This window comes from Lepisosteus platostomus, chromosome 6 (genome assembly GCF_059453375.1).
Source record: "Lepisosteus platostomus isolate fLepPlt1 chromosome 6, fLepPlt1.hap1, whole genome shotgun sequence".
In the NCBI taxonomy this organism is placed as follows: Eukaryota; Metazoa; Chordata; class Actinopteri; order Semionotiformes; family Lepisosteidae; genus Lepisosteus; species Lepisosteus platostomus.
The window spans coordinates 57,515,042-57,539,055 of record NC_142616.1 but is presented as its reverse complement, the minus strand read 5'-3'; the positions used below and the strand labels follow the sequence as shown (position 1 = coordinate 57,539,055).

General features: G+C 41.3%; 1 protein-coding gene across 2 annotated transcripts in view; it reads left to right on the top strand.

Moving 5' to 3' along the window:
- Nucleotides 1–24,014, top strand: part of lamb2 (laminin, beta 2 (laminin S)) — a 49,095-nt gene that overhangs the window by 12,646 nt on the left and 12,435 nt on the right. For both annotated transcript variants that reach the window (XM_088636543.1, XM_088636544.1), the window contains exons 3-21: nt 2,049–2,218; nt 2,856–2,991; nt 6,302–6,375; nt 6,764–6,952; nt 7,160–7,223; nt 10,298–10,500; nt 11,195–11,315; nt 12,243–12,431; nt 13,438–13,617; nt 14,925–15,037; nt 16,187–16,266; nt 17,495–17,630; nt 18,208–18,366; nt 18,737–18,864; nt 20,275–20,395; nt 20,830–21,022; nt 21,411–21,554; nt 22,081–22,312; nt 22,878–23,041. In XM_088636543.1, the coding sequence (XP_088492669.1) occupies nt 2,049–2,218; nt 2,856–2,991; nt 6,302–6,375; nt 6,764–6,952; nt 7,160–7,223; nt 10,298–10,500; nt 11,195–11,315; nt 12,243–12,431; nt 13,438–13,617; nt 14,925–15,037; nt 16,187–16,266; nt 17,495–17,630; nt 18,208–18,366; nt 18,737–18,864; nt 20,275–20,395; nt 20,830–21,022; nt 21,411–21,554; nt 22,081–22,312; nt 22,878–23,041 (2,796 nt within the window). The remainder of the gene's footprint in view (nt 1–2,048; nt 2,219–2,855; nt 2,992–6,301; nt 6,376–6,763; nt 6,953–7,159; nt 7,224–10,297; nt 10,501–11,194; nt 11,316–12,242; nt 12,432–13,437; nt 13,618–14,924; nt 15,038–16,186; nt 16,267–17,494; nt 17,631–18,207; nt 18,367–18,736; nt 18,865–20,274; nt 20,396–20,829; nt 21,023–21,410; nt 21,555–22,080; nt 22,313–22,877; nt 23,042–24,014) is intronic.

The following is a 24,014-nucleotide window of genomic DNA, read 5'->3' as shown; positions in this document are numbered from 1 at the left end:
CTTTAAAGAAATGTATTTCAGGATGTAGACTGGAATGCTTAACATCCGCCTAGCACCATAAAAGTTTATTTTAAAACACTCAGGCTGCGGCATTGCTAATCTCTCTAAGGCAGTAAGCTGCTGAGAAAATAAGGATCTGCCGTCTCTTGTCAACTGTAAGGGCAACGTCTGTATTGTATTTTTCTGCAAACCACAATGGTGTGTTTGTCAGAAACTTTCAGTGTTGAATGCCTGTATTCTGTAAAAGAAACTTATCATATGTTTTGAGAAAAATAAACGATATTGATTAAATATTTTCAGTGTCATTTTATTCAACGATTCATAACTGATTTCATGGTCACTCAAGATATTTTCTAATATTTAATATTTTAATATACAAATTACAGTAGGCTTTGTGTCTGTTCTGTGATGAAGCTTTGGACTTTCTAGATCATGAAACATCATAAAACAAGTCTAAATATGTAGTTCTGTAAACTGGAGTTTTTTTGTTTTTCTGCAGTTGTTAAAACTCAGGGATGGTTAATTCAAATCTGCCAGTAATAAAGCAAGAATTTTAGCCTTTTTACTTGAGAGTGTCTCTTTCAGTATCATTTGCTTTGAATTTTAACTGTTTTTTTAGTGTTGAATGTGGTCTTCCTGTGTCTATAGATCTGATCTCAGATTCAATTTAATTGAACTGGGACCATAATTAAGGGCTTTTTCAAGAGGAACTGATGGCAATGGGTGTTTATCATTTACTTAAGTATATAAGTTTAAACCATTAATTATATTAAAACCATTAATTATAATTACACTGTGAACTTATTTATGGTAAATCCTGATATAGCTGTGACTGCACTTGTGTGCTTTTTGTTTTTTTCTCTTCTTTTCCTGAATTTCATTTTTCATTTCTTTCCTCTTCATCTCATTGTTATTCTTTAAAAAATGTAAAAAGTTATGTTTCTATTGTGGCCACCTTGTAATATTTAAGAAACATAATTGAGAAGAAAGTCTTAAATGTTAGTATCATCTTAAGGCACTCCATCTCTCTGCATTGCAGAGAATTGGGGAAGAATGGCTCTGGCTCTGGCCCTGTTACTGGCCAGTTGTGGGTTTGAATCCAAGTTGAGGAACTGCTGTCGTGCCCTTGAGCAAAGTGCTTCATTGTCCAATCAACACGGCAAACTGTATAAATACTGTAGATACTCTCAGGGTCAACATTGTAAATATTTTTTTCTCATTTGATTTATCTAATGAAATAAAGATTTGCTATTTGTTTAGTACCTCAACTCCCAGTGTTTCTGAGCAGGAAAGATGGTTATCAATTGCAAAAAGAGAGAAGTGAGCAGGATTTATAGAACATTATGGAAACGAGGTCAGAGTTCATCATTTCCCCTCAATAGGGCACATAACCATTATCTGCCTAACTGAAAGCTGCTTTTTTTTTGTTTGTGAATGATTTCTGTACTGTTCAAGCTAATTTGTAGAATTTGTTTCAGTTGTGGCTGGTTATGAATTTGAGTTGCATAGTTGCATCGAAACAACCCCATTGGTTTGCAATAGGAATGCAGTATAGAAAGAATGAGTATGTTCTGCTACCCTTTACGTTACACCTTATTACTGTATGTTGTTATAGTTTTCTAAAATTTGTTTTTTTAACCATTGAACTTGTCTGTCTTGAAAGTTCATTCAAACATTCAAACAAGTTTATGAACAATTTTTAAATTATACTATACTATATAATATATACTATATTATACTATATATTATAAAAAACTGTAGCATTATTCTCTTTATGAAAGGAAAACAATCTTTCTATATCTAAAGTAGTTTCTCTAACCTTGGCAAACCTACTTTAGCATTTCTCCCATACAGTCCTCTGCCTGCAATTTTCAGACCACCTAATTTATCTCCATGATTTGAAACTACAAGGTTACAGTATCTGGCTTGTGATTTACTTAGCAGTTTCACATAATCCTGAAATACACTAATTTCCTATTTCATGGTAAGCACAACAATTCAGTCTATCTTCCGGGACCTTGGAGGTAATGGTTCTTTTTTTGTTTCAGCCCTGGCCAGCTGTCTTGCCCAGGAGCCTGACCTGGCCCATGGCTGCAGCCATGGCAGCTGTTACCCAGCCACTGGGGACCTGCTGGTGGGCAGGGAGAAGAATCTCAAGGCCTCATCCACCTGTGGCCTGCGGAGGAAAGAGCCCTACTGCATTGTCAGCCACCTACAGGCAGGTTCACTGGGCCTCACGTCACCTAGGCAACAGCTCTAGTTAAACATCACAGTAGAAGTTACCCTGGAGAAGTGAGACTTTCACTTGCTGTTGACATTTTGACATGAAAGTTACCACAAAGTATCTACATAATTACAGTATTTTGATTTCCAATATTCTGTTTAATCTTCTTTTTCATTTTGCCTGGAAATTTACACAAGTTTATTGACTGTAAGATTGGATAGTAAAGCTTAAGGGACTACTGTCTGTTTATACTAAACATAATTATGCATTTTTTAAAAATAATTTCCTCGATCCATTGATGCGGTCACTGCTTAATCCTGTGTTCATTCACATCTCACAATAACCATGAAATTAGGGGTACTAAAACACTGACAATTTGATTTACGTTGAGAGGAATCCTAAACACCAACTTTATACTCGCAATAAGTGTTCCTTCACAAGACATTTGGAAGGGGCCTGTTACAACCATGAGCAAAAACAGTGCTATATACTGTATGTACTATATATAGTATGAATTATAATTAGCAAAAACAGATTTGTATATCTAGAAGTTAAAAGCAAACTAGAAGAAGATACTGCATTGGCAAAGGTTTTACCTATAGATTGTCATGTTGTTGTCTTGTGTCTTTAGGATGAGAAGAAGTGTTTCCATTGTGACTCAAGGCGACCCTATGACCCCGTATACAACACTATCAGTCACCGCATTGAGAATGTCATCACCACCTTCAAGCCACATCGCAAGAAGTCCTGGTGGCAGTCTGAGAATGGTCAGCAATTTTGGTTTGTGTGGCTCTTTACACCTGTTGCCAATGAAATGCTTGAGGATTTCTCACGTTAAAAAGCCTCGTGTCTAAGCTTTCAGGGGCAGAGTTAGAATTCCCTTCGAGTCTGACGTTTTTACATTTGCTGCCTCATTATTCGTGTGTATTTCCACTGACATTGTAATGAGTATGTCAATAGTAATACAGTAAATCTCTTTCCCAGATTTGATTCAATGTTGTACAGAATCTAAAAAAACAGCAAAATATCTTAATTTTAGTAGACAGAAAATAGATAATAATCTAAAAGAGTTAAATTGAATAAAATACTCTAGTCTTTCAAAGGGACAGTTCCAAACCATGTTTCAAAAACATTTCAGTGTATTGTTTAATCATTACAGTAAATTCATATTTAGTTGATTTCAAGAGATTTTCAAGGGATTTTCGGTACATTGACAAAGAAATAGGAAGCACAGCGAAGTTAGGAAACTGGAGTGGCTCAACCAATAAAGGTGCTTTGTGATTATGCGTTTGAGCCTGGGCTGTATCATTAACCAACTGTGTGCATTGGCACACAGTTGGCTGAACACCACCAAAGGTAAGGTGAGAATAATCAGTCAATGTCCCCTTGGCTCTTAGGAATACAGTGACCACTGGTGGCCTCCTGGGCATTTGCATGCATGTAGTGCTGCTGGTGAGGGATGTTGTTCTTGTCCCATCCAATCTGCGCCCCCAGTACAGTGTGGTGGTACCTGTGATGTATCAAAAGATGGTGGTAGTTTATTTAGTGGTAGAAGTTAGTCGGAAGAATCGTTCCATACTTCCTAGTTCTCTTCTGTGCACAGTGGTGAGGACTATTACTGTAAGCATGAAAAAACACACAAATTGCGTGGATATAACAGAAATAATTGGTGATTCTAAATAAAAAACTGATGAGACAGGGGATGAGAGGATTTTCTTTAGGAGCTGGAGAGCTCAGTAAGTTTGGAGCCTGTCTGGCCCCTGACAGCTCTTCACTGCTGTTCTTGAGCTGCGAACTACAACAGCCCACTATTAAAAGCCCTTGGATTCACTTCAAAGGCACTGTCCCTTGTATTGAACAGAAATGCACCATGTCGTCAATTACTCATGCTGCTGAGCTAACACAGATGTTATTAATTACAGACTAGGCTTCATTTCAGCATTAAGCACAACCTTAAAAAAGGCGTCTTTGAATTGCACTGAACACGAATGCAGTGACAGCATTGCAGGTATACAAGGTTTCTAACATCTGAAAGACGCCCATAGAGAAATATTCCAATGTCTCACTGTGGCATATTTATTTGGGATCTTGCCCTTTCCATGTACAGTACTTTGTTTAACATCGTTCATGTTCAGATGAGAAAAAAATACAAAACTGTGACATTAAAGCAAAAAGATTTGCTTGCTTTTTTATTGCTCACGACGGTGCATTTTTTCTTTAAATCCATCCATTTCTTATTCGAAAGCTACTTGTACTGGATAAAAGCAGCAACTCACCGTCTTTCTTAAAAGTATACAAGGTGATTCTGTGAGAATTTGGTAGAATACAAGTTTTTCACAGGGCACATGGAAGAACCAGTTGATCAAAAGCGATTGGTAGAGCACCAGTCTATCACGGCACCAGGTAGAGCACCAGTTTATCACAGGGAACATGGTAGAACACCAGTTTATCACAGGGCACATGGTAGAACACCAGTTGATCAAAGGGCACCAGGTAGAACACCAGTCTATCAAAGGGCACCATATAGAACACCAGTTCATTACATTGCCCAAAGTTGAACACCAGTCTATTGCACGGAAGATCACAGAGGGAAAGATAATTTAAACATATTGATTTCACCCCCCTGTATATTTAATACAGTGTAATATGGTTGTCATTGTCAGTTTTAATGGTACTCATCATGAATCCCACATTCAAACAGGGACTAAAGATGTACAGTTATACCCATGCTAAAGCCCTTCACATTGCGATGAACTGTCCTGAACATTATAAAGGTCAGTGCACTGGAAATAGCCACTTTTATTGACTGTTTGATTTAAGTGATTTCCAAAAGGATCTGCTGGCCAGTTACAAAAAAGGCTTTCAGAGCTTGTGACCTCAAGGCTCTTGTTCCGAATGCCACCACGCTGTGCCCTTGTGGGCAGCTGTCGCGGTGGGGTTTGTTTGCAGAAGCTTCTGCCGCTCTGTCAATGCCGGCCTTGTCCTTGTGAGATTCCGCCGTTTCCCTGGCCTCTCCGGGCTGGAGGGGCGCTGCCGGGATGAGGTGCCAAGAATGGCAGGGCTGCCCCGAGCGATCAATCCGATCATTGTCTCTCTGTCGGGGAGCTTCGGAACGTAATGACTCTGCTTTTAGGAACACGGGGACTTATAAAGGAGCAACCAGTGGAAAAATAGTGCCATTCATGGGCCTGACTTCCAAAAAAAGCCCACATTTCCTTCCTGTTTTCTGGTCCCGCATGAGCACAGGTTAACCACAGTTCATGGCTCATTATAAAAGCTGTAGATTTTTGTAAATGCTGTTTCAATTTTATTCCCTGTCTTTTGAATAATACCAGTGATGCTAAAATGTATAATCCAACAAATTTGTGGGTGAACTAGCAGTCATCGCTACAGTTCCTACTTTGACTAATGTGACCATAGATTGAGAAATTTAGTGATTACAGTATATTCAGTGCAGTATCTCCTGTCCTCAGATGATGGGTGGCAAGATCTTATCAGATGAATTACATTCCCGTTTGAGGATGCCTTCCAGGCAAATCTTAATAGACAGACATTTCATTTTTTAAAGTATTTACTTACGATGGATCATAAGTCTTAACTGATCCCATAGCCAGCAGCATAGTTATTAAACGTCATTTCAACATGAACACGACATACTGTAGAATCATGCTGTAAATTGTAATGAGCACAGTAAGTGCATGTTCTCTGGAACTCATAAATTCATTCTGTCTACAGCTTTGGACAGTGGGATGAGGAGAAGCTCACTCAAATATGCTACAGTATAGAACAGTGCAGAATATTCATGATTGTCTATGCAAACATTTAGCTGTGGATGGATGCCATCAGTAGCTCATGTGCCCAGTGGATGAAATGTGTGATAGTCATGGTGTGGGAGTAGGAAAATTAAGCCAAGTAATCTTTGATGTCAGAATATGATCTTTACTTTATGAAATAAATGATAACAGTCCTTAGAGCAAAAGGGATCACCAGATGGCTTCCCCATTGTGATTCAGTTAATAATGCTAATTAAAGCTTTAAAAGCAGGCTGACATTCTCATGTCTGGTTTGTGGTTTTAGGTAAGTCTGAAGTCAGTGTCCAGCTGGACCTGGAGGCTGAATTCCACTTCACTCACCTCATCATGACCTTTAAGGTGAGTCTTTGCTCCAGTCACCCCGAGTCTTGTTCCTGCACCTCGTTCTGGAGAATTTAGATCTGCCAATGCAGAGATCTGCCTATCTGTCCTGACACCATTTCCCAGAAAGAGGAAAGGATGCTGCTATTGCTCTGTTATTTCATTGTTTAGGAGTAATAAACTGTTGATGTGATGAAGGATACATTTTCAAATCAGCGTCTCTCACTGTTTCTTTTCAGTGACCATATATGAATAAAGTGCTACACACGACACCTATAGGTCTTCTTATACTATGTGTCATGGTGCTGTACAATAATATATATATTTTATAGCAAAGACAATATTGGAAAACGGCAACAGTTGAAGCAGAAATATTGTGAATCCTGGCCATTCTTTTTTTCGACAGACGTTTCGCCCTGCGGCCATGCTGATCGAACGCTCGGCTGATTTTGGGCGCACCTGGCAGGTGTACCGCTACTTTGCCTATGACTGTGCCAGCGTCTTCCCTGGCATCTCCCATGGTCCCCAGCGCAAGGTGGATGACGTGATCTGCGAGTCAAGGTACTCAGACATCGAACCTTCTACTGAGGGAGAGGTGAGCAGCACAGATATAGATAGGTGTCTGAAAATTAAATATGGCCTTTCGACAGAGTTAAATCGGCGGTAAGGATGTGGAGAGCTCTGCTGAACTGCATGCCCTGGTCTCATCTTTAAATTTTATTGTTTCTGTGTGGAAGCACTGACTAGTACGTTTTCACTGCGCTCCCTTCTAATGAGAAAATCTGTTCTCTTTTTCTTCAAGGTGATTTACAGGGTTTTAGATCCATCCATCCCGATAAAAGACCCCTACAGCCCTAACATTCAGAGTAAGTACAGTCTGAAACAGTGAGGGGGGGGGGGGGTGTTGGTTTGCATTGCATCATTGGGATAAACAAACACAGATCTTAATGGGTATTCTGTGGTCAGAAGGACTGTTTATCTTCTTTAATAAAGTTGCCATCTATGTTTTAACTTAACACAAAACTGAATCATTTTATAAGCATTGAAACATTACACTTGTTTTAGAAAATGGGACTCACATTTAGCTACAATTGTAGAAATTGTTTAATTGTTTTAGTTTCTTTTCCTAGAAGAAGTGCAAACTTATTTACTAATTTCTCTTTGTGTCTATCAGTAGCTTGCCTTAAACTCTAACAAACAGGCAGTGAAAGTTCTGATAAGAAACACATTTTACCTAGAAAAATTGAAAAACGAGAGCTGAATTTCAGTATCCTGTGCAGGTTAAAACTGAGTTTGCAGTACATGCCGGAGTAAGATTTTATTTCATATGCTACAGCAGAGTTTGATGGTTGGATAAAATAAATGGAATCTGCTTGCTTAGTGTACATTGGTGGCTGCAGAACATTAAAAAAAATTGTTGTCTTGAAGAAACGCAATAATTGAGTTTCCAGCTGTACCATTCGAGCCAGGAGAAATGTAGAGATACTGTATGTGGAGATTACATTTAGGATGGATTTTGTTTTATTTACACTACCTCCATTTCTTGTTACATGGATTTTTAATGAATTATGGTCTGACATATAGTACAGTTCCAGATATGTAGTTTGTCTGTGTGATTTTGTTTACATTTTTGCAGACATCTTTACCAAGAGTCACATACAGCATGTACTGTACAATAATCATATTATAATTTATATGATGAACCATCACATTTTCCATAGGCAACTGCAACCTAGTTAAACTCAGTTACATAGTTGCTGAGATAGAGCCCTATAATAATATTTTGTTATATCATTAGCTATTGATGTAAGTCATTTATTACAAGGCACAGAATGAATAACACAGCTGGTGAACAGCAAGATCAAATGCAGCTCTGATGATGAATTGTGGGAGTCAGTGTAGACAGGGTGTACCACTCTCAGGTGCAATATGAAAAGATGAGTTTTAAGGTGGCAAAGGATAATGAACAGATCCATTGTTAGGTTTCACCCTTCAGCTTCTATCAATAAACTCTGCCTGATAACTTTAGTTCTGCTATGGCTGTATGTAAGTACAGTAGCTTTGTTCCACTCCATTCCTGTCTTATTGTTTTAGCAAGACTTAAGTGAAACTTCCTTATGTGAAGGAAATGAATTGTATTTCCTTCACTCGCGGTGTGGAAACAGTCTAGCCTATGAGAAAGGATGTGGGGAGATAAGAAAAGGCGTGTCGATATATTTAATGTTATTGTTTTATTGTTTTTTTATACTTTCTTTATGGTCTACCCACACAAGGAGTAAATACTCTCATTTTCCACTGGGTCCATTTCAGACATACTGTAACTGTGGGTCTCATTTGTAAGGCATTTATTGTGGGGGAATCATAACACGGATAATAACCAATGGGTTTTAGTGTGACAAAACGTAAAAGCTAGCATAATGACCAAATCCAAATAATTCATTTTACATTTTTTTTGTCTGTGTGACTGGCTGCTTGAAGACATCAAGACATTTCATAGAACTTGATATTATATCTATTTTCCAAGCCCTAGATAACCTGGGATATACAGTACACTTGTTTTCTGTCTTGTCAAGGTCTCATAAAATGACAAGTGCAAAGTTGCTCTGATTAATTTGTAATGATAGTGGTGTTTGAAGAGTCTTTAATATTCTGTAATATCTTTCATCTGAAGTTTGTCATCTTCTTTTTAAATGTTTGTATTATTTGAGTGCATTGGAGTTTTTATCGTTCTAAATTGTGTTCTCTCCTTTTATACAATATACTGCATACACTGTACTGTATACAATGCATACTACTTGCCTTTTATATATACACAGATTTAAATGCCTGTGTTTATATGTAACAGCTTTTTAAAAGCCAAAATTTAACATTTATTGTTTTTAATTGAGAGCATTTGATGATGTTCTCATGATACTCTTTGTATAATATCCTTCCAAATAGCAAGGGCATGTTTAATATAATTGGCCATAAAGTGGAATATTCAGGTTGTCAAAGCTCATATTTCAGAGAGAGTATCTATTTTTTCATAATTATCTTGATATTACAATTCACATAACTTTTCTGAATAATGTATGGAGAATAGATGGACTGTGACAGAACTACTGTAGGCTCTGGTATTTAGATTACGTCCATATTTAAAGTCTTAACAAACAAACAGTAGCCAAGCCACTCTGTTTATGTTTCTTCCCTCGTGATGCTCACATCTGTTTTGTTCTGCCTGGCTCTGCTACCTTCCCCATGTATAGTTAAACTTTGGGCCTGTTATGTTTGGGTGGCTGCCAGTTCCTTCTGCCTGCGGTCTCATTTTGGGTGCTTCCCTCAAGCAGGAAGCTCAGCGATTGAGCTGGTAGTGCATGTCTTGTGAACAGAAGTGTGGTTTAGCAGAGGTCAGGGAGATATCTGAACATTCTCTTCCATAATGCTTGCAGAAGTGTCATGGAAATTGTTTTATGTCTTTCTTGGATCACAGCACATTTTGGAAAATACAGATGTTAGGAAAGAGCTCCTTTTAGGGGGTTAAACCGGTGTGCTATACCGTGCTCAATTTCAAAGCATTCAAGCATGGTTGTCCTTCTGTAGATTCCAAACTTTCCCTGCGGTTCGTCTGTGTTGTGTTACGTTTAGCGGGTATCTCCGGATTTGACGATAAGGCAATAGGGATAGTTCAAATTTGATACATTAAACGGGGATATCTAAGATATTTGAAACACTTGACCATGTTTAGAAATGAACATTTTGGCATCATGCATCATGCAAAGGGGAAACATTTCATGAGCTGGTAGGCAACTTGCAATGAGCTCAGTTTTCTAACCTCCCAGCCGTGTGGGTTCCAAGTGTCACCCCTGTGGAAATGGGCTGCCCGACTTCTTGTGTTCCATGCGAGGAGGGCGCCAAGGCACCTTCTCAGGTCTAATCTCCTTTTCCTGTCCGCTCCCTCCAGACCAGCTGAAGATCACCAACCTGCGTGTGAACTTCACCAAGCTGCACACGCTGGGAGACAACCTGCTGGACTCGCGCGTAGAGATCAAGGAGAAGTATTACTACGCCATATATGAGCTGGTGGTCCGGGGCAACTGCTTCTGCTATGGCCACGCCTCAGAGTGTGCCCCCATCGATGGCATCAGGGATGACATCGAGGGCATGGTGAGGGCAGTGTGGCGCTCTACATGCGAAGGCCCTGTGCTGTGCACATAGATTAATCCAGATCCAAATGACACATCACAAACAACAAGGCACCCGTGGTATAGCAGTCTGAGCCCATTCTGATTTTATAAGCTGCATGCTCTGTTGTTAACTAGTACCAGGTGTTGGGTATTTGAAGTTTAGTGTTTTGGAGTAAATGTGCATAAAATCACATTGGGAGTTCATGTAAAAGCAAAACCCTGCAGTTTTTAGGTTGTAAAAGCTCTAGTATAGGAAACTTCTGTGCAGTTAGAGTCTTGCTTTCTTTCCCTCTAAATTATATATGAGTATAACTGAGTGAAAATGAGTATTATTGTGGAATCCTGTGGGTTTTGTGGAGAGCACTTGTTGAAGGTGTCCCTGTGAGTCTGTTCACTGGAAGGGGGCGGGTCTGACATTGACTTACAGAAATTGTCCAGAAAACTCTAGTACTGGTGTTGACATGAGATACATACAGTATATGCTGCATGGTAACATCTGATTTTCAATATAGGAATGGCATAAGAACCAGGTTACTCTTCTGCAATCTGGATTGTTAGAATAAAACAAAATAAACAGCAAAATAATAAGAGCTGGTGGTAATAAAGGCAAGGAAGGCAATTCGGAAATGTTTGGGGGGGAACCGCAATCGATTCTTGTGGAATGTGTTTCCAAGGTACATGGCAGGTGTGTCTGCAAGCACAACACGAAGGGCCTGAACTGCGAACAGTGTGAAGACTTCTACAACGACCGGCCCTGGAGGCCTGCTGAGGGCCGGAACACCAACGCCTGTGAGAGTGAGTCTGGACCGCCACTGTGACGTTTGACCTTTATGCTTCCCCTTAAGAAAACAGCACCGTAGAACTCTGAGGTGTCACACCCCCGTTTCGGGGTAGAAATTTTAAAGTTCCTGTAGTACTTTCTTGAACATTTCTTCTCCATTATCCAAAAGGGCCCTGGATGGCTTAGCCTGGCAGGCAGTATTTTATTTATATTGATGAATAAGGCCTTTGTTTCCAGGGTTGTGTTCAGGGTCCAACACGGATGAGAAGTCAAGCAGCTTCCAAGCTAATCCAACAACAGCTAAAGCATCAGGAAGTTCAACATCTCTAGTGAAAACTGTATCTCGAGTGAATGTTGCTTTACTCAGATGGGATTTTCTGAAGCTGAAGAAACTTAGAAAATTTTGCTAGAAATATGTCGGTTTGCCCTTTCCAATAACATTTTTCTATATTCCTAAATAGATCTCTTCAGAAATAAAACATGAGCCTCAGAATAAGACTAGTCAATGAAATGCGGACACATTATAATTTTTTGGGTAGTAGTTAGGAGAATTAAAGAAAAGCTATTTGTCCTTTTGTTTTAATATAATATGATATTAATGCAACACCCCAACCAGATTGTACTTTCTGATTTTCCATCCTTTACAGAATATACAGTATGAATGGATCCGTAAGAATACATACAAAAGGCTGATAATCACCCAGTGATTACAAGAGATACCAATAATCCTGTTTCTCAGTGTCTAGTGTCAACAACATTCCTAAGACATTGAGCCTGAACCGAGTAATGTTGTCATCAGCTTTTTTTTGTGAAATTATAATGTTGAGGTCTTGGAAAGTAATCTTCCGGTGTTCTGTATTTGTAAAGCAGCTCAAAACATTAAAGGTGAAGTGTGGCCACAAGCCAGGCAGGTCTAAGCGTGTGCTCTTGTCGCTTTTTAGAATGCAACTGCAACGGTCACTCCAGCCGTTGTCACTTTGACATGGCGGTGTACCAGGCCACAGGGAATGTGAGCGGGGGCGTTTGTGACGACTGCCTCCACAGCACCATGGGCCGCAACTGCGAGATGTGCAAACCCTTCTACTACCAGGACCCCTCCCGGGACATCAGAGACCCCGGCGTCTGTGTGGGTAAGTGAAGGAGATGAGCCTCCCTCGAGTCAGTGTCCTTACACAAACTCCCCTACTCTGTCTAGTTCTGTAAGCCTTAAAGGGGAACTGCAGTCCCAATTTCTTAGACTGGTTATTCGAAAAAATATACACATTTCGAGTTAAGCACAAAATCGGGATCTTTGTGAAAGAACTGCCATGCTGCCACAAACTTATATTCGAGCTCTCGCGAATTACGACACAATGTGGCCCTTCCTGCTCACTAGTTTCTGTAATGACTAATGTAATGCGATGTACGAGCGAATAAATACAGGCTGTGCAGCAGACGCGTCGTTGCAGAAATGTTCCAACGTGATCTGCATGCAGAGTTAACACGTAAGTAGTATTTGTTACCGCCTCAAAATCTAAAGCAATATTTCTAGCGGATTAAAAGAGATGTATTCACAAGCCTGCTTGTTTACCATGTCATAGGGCCGCACACATCATCCGAAGTGTGGTTGCCTCGTTCTGAATTGCAGAACATGGTACTGCTCGTACCTGGACATTTTGTCTATTGTGTGGTGTAAATTAGAGGTTTTACAAGTTACTGTATGCATTTTACTTTAATTGCAGTTTGAAATGCACTCATCAAGGCTGTTTTTTTCTAACCCAAAAATATGAAAATAGCGTTGCAGTTTCCCTTTAATACGAAAAAAGCTGGAAATCTTCAGTATGTCTTGCTTTGCAAAATCTTCCTAGCTGAGTTTCTACTAATTATTTTTTCATCTTGCAAATGACATTCTCCAGTTCAAAAAAGTACAAGGAATGCCTTGTTTTTGTTGGTACTACGAAGACATTTAATTGCCAGCAACTACTGCTGCACGCTGTATCGTTGTGCATTTGATAAATAAACTTTGATTGGTTGATTGGTTGGTTGCACTTGGCATTAATTTGTTTTGCACCATCAGTGCAAGAAAACAATTGGTGCCACGCCAGTGTCTCTCCCTGGTGAGCGCCAGTGTGTCACGGAAGCTCTTCCCGTCCACAGCCTGCGACTGCGACCCAGATGGCTCTCTGAATGGGGGGATCTGTGACGGGCACGACGACTCAGCCCTGGGCATGATCGCTGGCCAGTGCCGCTGCAAGGACCACGTGGAGGGGCCGCGCTGTGACAAGTGCAAGCCGGGCTTCTTCGGACTGAGCGCCGACAACGCGCAGGGCTGCCAGCGTGAGTAAGGGACAGTGCAGGGGAACGGACAGAGCTGCTGTAGCGATTCAGGGGTTTGGAGCAGTAATACCTTATGGCTACTAGGAATTAATCAATCAGGACAAAGAGCACTGTACAGCACACACATGCATTCAGAGATTATATTATAGAATTTTATTAATACAATAATCAAGCATGCCAGATAAACCAATACAAGAGAAAAATATGAATTCATCAGTCAGGATACTTGCAAAAGGGTGATAAGTCAATCCTGTTTATCAGAGTCCAGTCTCAGCAACATTCCTAAGGAGTTGCCTCAGAGGAGATGAGCAGTTGCGGGACTTTATTCTCAGCTCAAGGCCAGAGAAAGATTATTATTACAATCTTTCCAAACACTTACTGTAATTCTATGGCTTGCCGCAAACCTTGCTGCTATTCCAAGGCCAAATTATTATTTATTTGCTAAGTGGACCCAGACATCTCACACAGATACTGATCAGTGCACTAATTTTACAGTAGGGGAGTTTAATATGCACAAAAAATAAAATCGAAATAAGAAACGCAGTCAATTACCATATCAAAGTCAAAAGAAGGTCTCGATGTGAGTTGGTCACGAATGATTAAAAACACAATACATGACTCCGGAAGATTGACAGGTTCTTTTTCATAATGCCAGGCTGACATCGCCTTCACATCACCAAAATAAACACTTACCTCTTGGTAAAAAATGTAAAAGGTCACATACTGTTTATTCCCTGCACGAACTCCTGAATTCCCATCTTTGCTGTTTTATGTGATTCTGTACATAATGGGTTGTATTATAAGAAATGGAGCACTGTAGACATTTTATACATAATCATGATTTTCTCAGCACAGGCTTTTCCCATATTCTTAGAAAAATATAGACAGCTGTGTACAGTATGTGTAGGGCTTAAATAAACCAGGCACAAACAAATTAGTGCTGATCTTGGTTTTGTTTCTCAAAGCTTGGTATTCTTACTTACTCGTTCTGTTAACAGAAACTAATGATCACATCTGTGTGAATTTAGATGGAAGTCCATTTTAATATCAGTCAAGGAGCCCTTCTTTATAGTTCTTTTTCTAGTGTTGAGCTCCTATGGGAAAAAAAAATGAGTGAGAAACTTGAAAAGACAGGTGATCAAAACATTAAGTAGCTTTTATTTTTCTGCGAATTTACTAACATCTATAATATGAGTGTTGGAAGTCTATGTTTAGTAGCATAGAGTGGATGTGTGCTTCAGGCCACCTGTTTGGGCTGTTTGAGTGTAATCTCAACCTTAGAGTGCTTCTCCATGTCTGACCCCCAGCCTGTCAGTGTGACCCCCGGGGCACCGTGTCTGAAGGAGCTCAGTGTGACCCCGTCAGTGGAGACTGCTACTGCAAACGTCTGGTCACCGGCCACAACTGCAACCAGTGTCTGGTAGGAGCTCCAGCTGCCTCTATGCCAGTTTTGAATACCTACTCTTAAAATGGTAATGTGGGGCACAGGTGTTTGCTATGACCTGTTCATCCTGCACACCTGCTGAGGTTGCAGTGGGGCTTTGGAGTGTTACAATGAGGCTGTCCAAGCATAAGTTTCTCCTCTCATTTATCTAATAATTCCTTCAATTTGCTCTTATTTGATGAACTTCGAGACCATTTTATGACTGATGATGTGAATCATCTGATTCACACTGCATAGTTTAGGGTGAGAAACTGGAAAAGTGGTCGAGGTTATCCGAAGGCTATTCAAAGAAAATGCGACGACTGGACAAGAATCGCATTTCACACCTTATCTTTATTTTTTGTTTAAGCAACATGGAATTTTGGACACGTCAAAAGTGCCAGTCCGCCTGAAAACAACAATACTTTTGTTCAATCTGAAAAACAAAATACCTGTACAGTCCTCTTTGAGTTTAAAATTGGGTTTAAAGCTTAAAACATGGAAGATCCTTGGTAATTTTATATGTAGTTTTTACTTCAAAGAAAATACTTCATTTTAAAAATCTGCTTCTCTAAATCCCTTCTGCAAATCCCTCATTTCCTATGTGGGCCAGTAACACTATCCAGGGAAGTTCATTCCATACTGGGGATTTAATCTAATTTTAGTTCAAGGCTTTAGTCCTGTGTCTCTGGAGTCTGCTTTCAGGCTAATTGTAATTAGAGTTACTAATACATACTGTAACTAAATTGAATTCAATCTGGCTAACTAAACAAACCCCCTTTTACTTAGTGGGCTTCTGAAGTATTATGTACAAGCCTCATACAAAGCCACACTGTTTATCAGAGCATTTGGGAGCCCCACCTATATAATCTCATATTCTGCTTGAACTCCTCTGTTGTCACATGGTCAGTTACTTTACAGTAGGTTGAAAGTAGTTTGTATGGTCTTATACTGTAATTTTAAACTTAAACCATGGTTAATTTTGTTATTAATCACTCAAAGTCGTAAATCCAATTTCTCTTTGTTAACTAAGAGCCAGTTTTTTTTACATAGGTGTTTAGAATACAGGATTTGGAAAACAAGAATGGTTGAAGTGACAAAGTAGAATGTGGTTGCTGTTCCTAAACTGTTTGCTCCTTTCTCTAGCCTGAGCACTGGGCGCTGAGTCATGACCTTCATGGCTGCCGAGCATGTGACTGCGATGTGGGTGGAGCCACTGACAACCAGTGAGTGATCTTGCTAAATAGAGTTCCCTGCTAGGAGAGGGGCTTGTGCTAAACTGAAACGCCCACTAAACAGAGACCCCATTAATGAAAGGCTCCCAATAAACAGAGGAACCCCTTTAAGAACAGACTGCCTCTAAGCAGAGAGACCCCTATTAGAGGTTCCCTCTAAACAGACCCCATTAAAAAGAGACACCCACTAAAATAGAGATATGCTCATTAATGAAAGACTCCCAATAAGCAGAGAAACACCATTAAGTCCAGACTCCTTTTATGAGAGGTTCCCTGTAAACAGATAGACCCCATTAAAGAGACACCCACTAAAACAGACATATGCCCATTAATGAAAGACTCCCAATAAACAAAGTTAAACAGAGAATCCTATTAGACCCCCCCCCCCTACTAAACAGAGGCTGGCTTTCACTGCACACTAATCTAATGATAAATCTTGCAGATATGTGAAGGAGCCCTGCTGAAGTAATGCGAAACTTGAGCAGTATGTTTAAATTTGAAAAAGGAGTGAGAAAATGTAATGTGAACTGGAGTGCTGTTTCTATATAAAAAAGGCATACAGCACAGCACAGAAATACATTTAAAAAGCAATGTTTGAATATGGTTAAAAAAATGGATTTGTGCAGGATTTTGTGATTTACTCATATTAGCTTTGCTATTTTTACAAGATTAAGCCTTGAAAAGCAAAGAGATCCTATACATTATATTATTAATATGTCACATACTGTGAATATGTCCTGTGTTAAGTGTGGTTTCATTTAGAGAATCTATGTACAGTATCTGCAGGCAATTTGATCTAAAACAATCCTCATTTCTTTTGGCAGTAAATTGAACATAATTGATTCTGCACTGGGCAGAATGTGGCACATGCCGCCCTGGAGTCAGGTCCTGGGGTGCTATCTGTGTGGAGTTTGTATCTTCCCCTCGTGTTTGCGTGGATCTCTGAGTGCTCTGCTTTCCTCCAGCAGTCCAAAAACCTTTTTGTGTCTGTGTGTCTGCCCTGCAGTGGACTGACGTCCCTTCCTGTATCCTGCCTTGCACCCGTTGTTGGCTGGGATAGACTCCAGCTCCTCTGCAACCCTGTACTTGCTAAAGTGGTTATAAAATTAGCGATTGGATGGGTGAATCTGCACCTTGTGTAGAAGCGAGGGTGCTTCTTCATGACTTCAGCATTACGATTGGCTGAAAGTCTGAAGACGACCCCTTGGTCTCTCCTCAGCTGCTCCATGGAGACTGGGCAGTGCCGCTGTCGCAGTCACATGACGGGTCGCCAGTGTTCCCAGGTGGAGTCGGGGTTCTACTTCATGGCTCTGGACCACTACATCTATGAGGCTGAGGTTTCACACATAGGCCAGGTAAAGCCACTTTCATCAGGAAGAAGCTTCAAACAGGGGCCCCAAGAACATTTTGTGGTCTACAGTGTGTTTCTTTGGAGAGGAACTCCCATTGACTTTCTTAACTGAAACCTTAACTCTTTTCGGAGCTAAAAAAAATGGTTTTCTGACTTCTGTATTTTCTAATAACCAATGGGAAAGACAAAAGGTTCTCTTAAAATTTGGACTTTGACGTGAACTTGGTGATAATTCGAAAATTTGTTAGAATGAGAATCAGATTTTCTTTTCATTGGACGTAAATAATAATTGTACCAGAAACCAATGACTTTGTAGCTGAGAGTCTCCTCTTTTTTCACGTTTCGCATATACTGAAGAGTAAAATAATTTTGCAAGATAACAAGAATTAGAAATTAATGTGTGTCTGCCTCTGTAACACGTCAGACACTTCCAAGGATAACTGACGTGTCCCATATCTTGGATGTAATGTTTGCCAGACCTCTGTTACTGTCGTAAGTGTCAGCAAGGATGCCAACTCAGAGGAGCAGTGCAGTGTGTGCGTGCTGCAGCTCCAGTGTGCCTGAGTCTGCTGTTTGAACAGGGCTGCTCAGTGGTGGAGAGGGAGCTCCAGCCTGGCCGTCCCCCATCCTGGACTGGTACTGGTTTCGTCAAGGTTCCTGAGGGCAGCACCCTGGAATTCTACATCAGCAACATTCCCTTCTCCATGGAGTACGATATGCTCATCCGGTATGAGCCCCAGGTACGGGTGACTTTTTCTCTCAGGTCTGCGTCAGGCTAGTGACTTACAGAATATTACTTCCAGAAGGCTGCACTTGACTTGGAGGCAGGTAGGCAGGAAGAATTGCAGCTATCTTGCCCGCGGTGATGCCAGTGAAATCTCTCTAGACTGCACAGCCCTTATCTGCTTTCGCCATTTGCAAATCTTATGATGAAGACAGAACACTTCCCCCTACGTTGCTCCAGAAACGAAACAAGAACAAACCGTCTTTCCGTTTCTTGAGGAAAAGGTACGCAAGCTTTTATTTCCAACCCCCTGACCTCTGGACAGGGTGCCGCGGCTGAAGCAGGTGTTGGCGGAGAAGGTGATTCTGTAATCGTGTGCGTTTCAGCTGCCGAAGGAGTGGAAGGAGGTGCGAGTGACGCTGGTGAGGCCAGGACCCATCCCCACCAGCAGCCCCTGTGGGAACACCATCCCCGCGGACGACCTGCTATCCGTCTCCCTCCCCTCTGCATCCAGGTCAGGTGCAGCGCCTTCTCATGATTACAGTCATTGCCTTCATACAGTATATTGACTGTGGCCATGTTTTTCTGAAACTGCCATAAAGAGACATTTTTTTCCGGCTTTCTTTTTTGTCGCCAGTCTTTTGTATTGATTAACATTTTGCAAGTAGAGAAATAGAACATATACTAACACAGCAACAAAGAATTTTTCTCCAACCGCTACTCCTCCCCTCCGCCCCTAACGAAATCACAAGCTTTCAGCCTTCCCAACCCATCCCACAAAGGAATGCTAAAAAGACTAAATTAGTAAGTGAAAAGTTATATAATAAATATAACAGTGCCCCTGTGTCATCAACTGCTGCCTCCAATCTTACAAAGATTGTAACCTTTCCTGTTGCCATGGTTGCAAGAAGTAGATGGTTCAACAATGACCACACAGGAAAGGCCAGGGCCCAACCAGGAGCACCAGGGAAGAGGTGGAGCACAAGCATTACTTGTGTTGTAGCCAGCTACTCTTTTTTTATAGCATCAGTAGGCTAAATGATAACCGATCATTCAATAACAGGACAGGGGAAAACAGAGAACATTCTTTTGAAGAATCGCAGATAGAATTGCAAGGACCTCTTTCCAAAGCACAGTTCATATCATAAACATTTTCCTCCCTGGGAGGAATCGTACATGTTATTCTATATATGGGATTCAAAATAGAAAATGCAGCATGAATTGAAATCAAACACTATTTTAGTCCTTTAGTGATCTGTGCTAACAAAAATGCTCGACTGAGTTTCAAAGAATATTGCTCATGACTCCTTTTAGCATGTTTGCAGAAACACGTCTTTACGGTTAGTGTCACTTTGAATTTTGGAGAACAGAAGTACGTTTTTGCTTTTTAGAGATACTGTACTTTTCCACAGGAAAACAGCAGATAAGTGTCTCCATGGAGTTTACCTCACCATCAGAGCAGGCAGGCAGGTTTTTGTTGCCTTTCATTCCCACGTGACTGTGTGAGTCAGGGTTTTCAGTTGTGCCTGTTACCAAAAAAAGTAAAAAAAACAGTAAGGATAAGATGCAACTTTAAATGGTACTCTCCATGCCAGCCTTTCTCAACTTCTCCCCCAGTGTGGTCTGATTATTTCCCAGAAGCAAGCCAAAGTATCTTACTGAGGATAAGCAGTTTATGTGTGATTATTACTGCTGGCAGCTTTGTACTACTGTACTTTCGATTCCAAATAGAGCCACAGCTTGCTCATTCTCAGGTTTTTGCTTTTTATCTTTGATGTGGACCCTGATACTTCAGTGGGCCTTGAGGAGTGAAGGGATGAGAAGGTCTCAGGTGAGGTTTATGAGCTGCAAGACAGGTTTGTCATGTTACTAGCCGGCACAGGTTACATGCATCTCACAGATTGTGGTGGTTGGTCTGTGACAGGTATGTGGTGCTGCCCCAGCCTATCTGTCTGGAGAGAGGAGTGAGTTACACTCTCCGCCTGGAGTTCAGCCGCTACCTCACCAGGGAGAAGGTCCCCAACGCCAGCATCCTCATTGACTCGGTGAGTCTCCAGCGCAGAGAGATACAGATCCCTGCCCTCTTCCCTGGAGCGGTTCATTTTGCTTTGATACACCTACACACCTTATCAGCTCCACACACATCTGACGACAGCTATTCAAACACAAACACCTGAGGAAAGCTCACCTGCCAAATGTTGCATTTTGTACTATTTCTCTTTATTCCTGACAGTGGAATTAACCTCAGAACAAATAATTGTTCCTATTCTGATGTAGACTTCATCTCAATATCTTCTAAACCAACTGGCCATTTATTATAAACAACATTCCACTCTCTCGTGTACTTTTCACTGACGTGCTCTATCATCATCGCTGCAGTGTTGGTGTTTAAAAAGTTCAAGTTCCACCGCGCAGGATGGAAGTCCGATGTGCTCTGTTTCACTCTTTGCCCTCGGCCCTCGGCCCCGTCTCTCTACAGATAGTCCTGCTCCCTCGTTACTCCTCCCTGGAGATGTTCATCGCCGGCGACCCTGCAGCCATTAGCCGCAAGGAGAGCTTTGAGCGCTACCACTGCCATGACGCGTCAAAGGCCGTGGTCAGGCCACAGCTGAGTGACGTCTGCGCCAAGCTCCTCAACAGCATGTCTGCCATCATCCATGATGGAGCTCTGCGTGAGTGCCCTGGCCGTGTGTGTGTGTGTTTGTGTGTGTGTGCTTTGCATCCATTAGTCCATTAGTAGATTTTGTGTTATTTTTTAAATATCAAACCCTAAAGCATTCTGAGATTGATTAAGAATTTTTGGACAGAAGATATAAATCCTTTAGTGACCTTGTAATAGTGGCTGCCACAGTTTCAGCATCTTGTGGAAAAAAAAATAAGTTACTATCAGTACTTTCTTTGTTTTCATAGTATTGTTGTAATATCCTATTTGTCTGTACTGAATGTGGTCGTGTTTTGTCCTGAGCGGTTTTCTCTATTATGTCCTCACATTGTCTCGATGCCTGACGTGCTGTCTCTGCTTGCCCCCTCCTTCCTGTCTCCCTCCCTCCGCCTCTCCAGCATGCCAGTGTGACCCCCAGGGCTCTGTGAGTTCGGAGTGCGACCCGCGAGGAGGGCAGTGCCGATGCAAGCCCAACGTCACAGGCCGCCGATGTCACCAGTGTGCCCCAGGGACCTATGGATTCGGGCCAGCGGGCTGCAAGCGTGAGTGCCAGTGCAGAGCAGATAACTTGCATGCTCCTTAGCAGATCTCTAAAGGTAAACGGGGTCTTGAGTCATAGACTGGGAGAAGAGTTGTATTATTGTAGATTAGGCCTCATACGCACTATACAGTACAAATTGGATAATTCTGTAATTCTGAGGGTTCTGAAGTACTAATAGGGGACAATTAACTATAATTGTGCTTGCTTTCTTTAATATTTTTAACTTAAAAAAGCAGCTTTTTTAAATTAATTTTTTAACCAAAATTCCTTAAGCCGTGTACAGTAGTTCAGATTTTTTCCAGACTTGCTGGGTCAGTCTCCCAGAAGACTTGGTTCCTTTAATGGTTTTGACTTAAAAATGCAGCTTTTTATTTTTTATCTAAAATTCCTGAAGTAAGCCCCATAGTTGAGGTGCTGCCGGACCTGCTGGGGCAGTCTCCCGGAAGGCCGCCCCGCGCGGTCGGGCACGTGCCCCGGTTTCTCGCGCCGCATCACACCGCGGGCCGCCGCCTCCCTTTCCCCCGCAGCGTGCGAGTGCAGCCAGGAGGGCTCCCGGAGCCGTTTCTGCGAGCAGTACAGCGGGCAGTGCCAGTGCCGCCCGGGAGCCTTCGGCCCCCGCTGCGACCGCTGCCAGCCCGGGTACTGGGGCTTCCCCAACTGCCGGCAGTGCCAGTGTAACGGGCACGCGGAGGACTGCGAGCAGCGGACTGGCAGGTGCTTGGCCTGCCGAGACAACACCTCCGGGGACAAGTGTGAGAGGTGAGGCCTGTGGTTGAATTCGCCCTGCTAAATGTACGTGTCCCTTCCCAGTCTTCACCAAACCTTTTTACATTACACACCATTTAATCCTGCTTTCTCTGTGGAGAACAGCACAGAATTGAAATTAATAATTACAATACTATGTTGTCATAAGGTCTTTTACTACTACTACTGCACTCTGTGTAAAGCACTTTTCATATATATAAAGTGACTTGGGATGACTAATGAAACATCAAATACAAATAATGATACTTATTGTAAGTCATACTGTTGATTTTTTTTGCACCAACAAACTTTTTTTTGTGGAGTCCTTCGTCTGTTTTTACAATGACAACGTAATAAGATATGCCCTTTTTCTGACAGAATAAGCCGTGTGGCGTATTCTTACATTTTTTTCGCATCTGTTCATCAAGAAAAAACATATGTGGAGACTAAAAACATTCTGTGTAGAGCCACTGTAGAGCGGACCAAGCATACAGAAGTGACAGCTGGCAGTATTTGAACGTATTTTTCCTGCTGGGACTCAAAGGGCAGTATCGAGCTATAAAGTGGTCATTTTCCACAGATGTATTAATGGTTACTATGGGAACCCCTTGCTGGGCTCTGGAGGGCAGTGCCGCCCCTGCCCGTGCCCTGATGGGCCCACCAGTGGGCGACACTTTGCCGCTTCCTGTTACCAGGACAACCGCAACAGACAGGTGGTCTGCAATTGCAACCAGGGATACACAGGTCAGTGAAAACTTCGCTGTCTGTACCGGTAAGATCTGTCTTCCTAAGGCTATTATTACATTGTGCCAACAGAAGACAAAACAATCTCTTTGAAATACATTGTTTGTAGCAGACGTATCTGTTTCCTGATTTAAACAGCATCTAGCTCAAGGTCAGTGGTTCAAAAGTTTCCATTATTTAATTCGACTAGGTTTTGAACCAGTGGTTGTTCCTGTTATAATGCCAGAGTACTAAAGTTTTCTCAAATACTTTTCAGATAGCCTGAATCTTTAGTTTGTGTTTGCCCTGTAGAAATACTTAAGGTATGGTAAGTTTCCGGATGTATACAATTAAAAGTGAGTGAAACTACTGTACATTTCTGCATTTTGAAAGTTTTAAAAAATCACTGGAATTTCCTTTTTTGTAACAGCCCAACCTGCATACAATATACAGTAGAGTCAAAACATGGGATAACAAGATAACAATATCTTGTTATTATCTTGCTGCTTGATAACATTATTCAGTTTATAACAATTATGTCTTCAGTAATGCATTGTTGGTCATTGATTACCTGTAATGCATCTGTAGTGGCAATCACAAACTGGACACTGCCCAGGACCTGTCTCAGATCCAGTCATTTACTCTTTCATACAGGACCTTTTGAAAGCTGTAGACACTGGGCTGGAAACTGAAACCTATAAGTTCTGAATTGTAAATGAATGAAAGATAGCTATGAAATATACCAAATAAATTGTCATGTGTTGTTCTCCAGCTTTCCTTTGTATTGTTTTTGGAAAGAAAATATCAGGAAAACCAAATTGTGTGAAATGTTTTGAGCACAGAGCCATTTCTTTGTAAGTGACTTTGAACCATTTGGGTTTGTTAACAAAGCTTAGAGAGCAGTGCTCGCACACTCTATTGCTGACAAGACCAGGCTCACTTTTCCCAGCCAAGAAAGAGTACAATAATAATATCATGCAGTGTACATGTATGA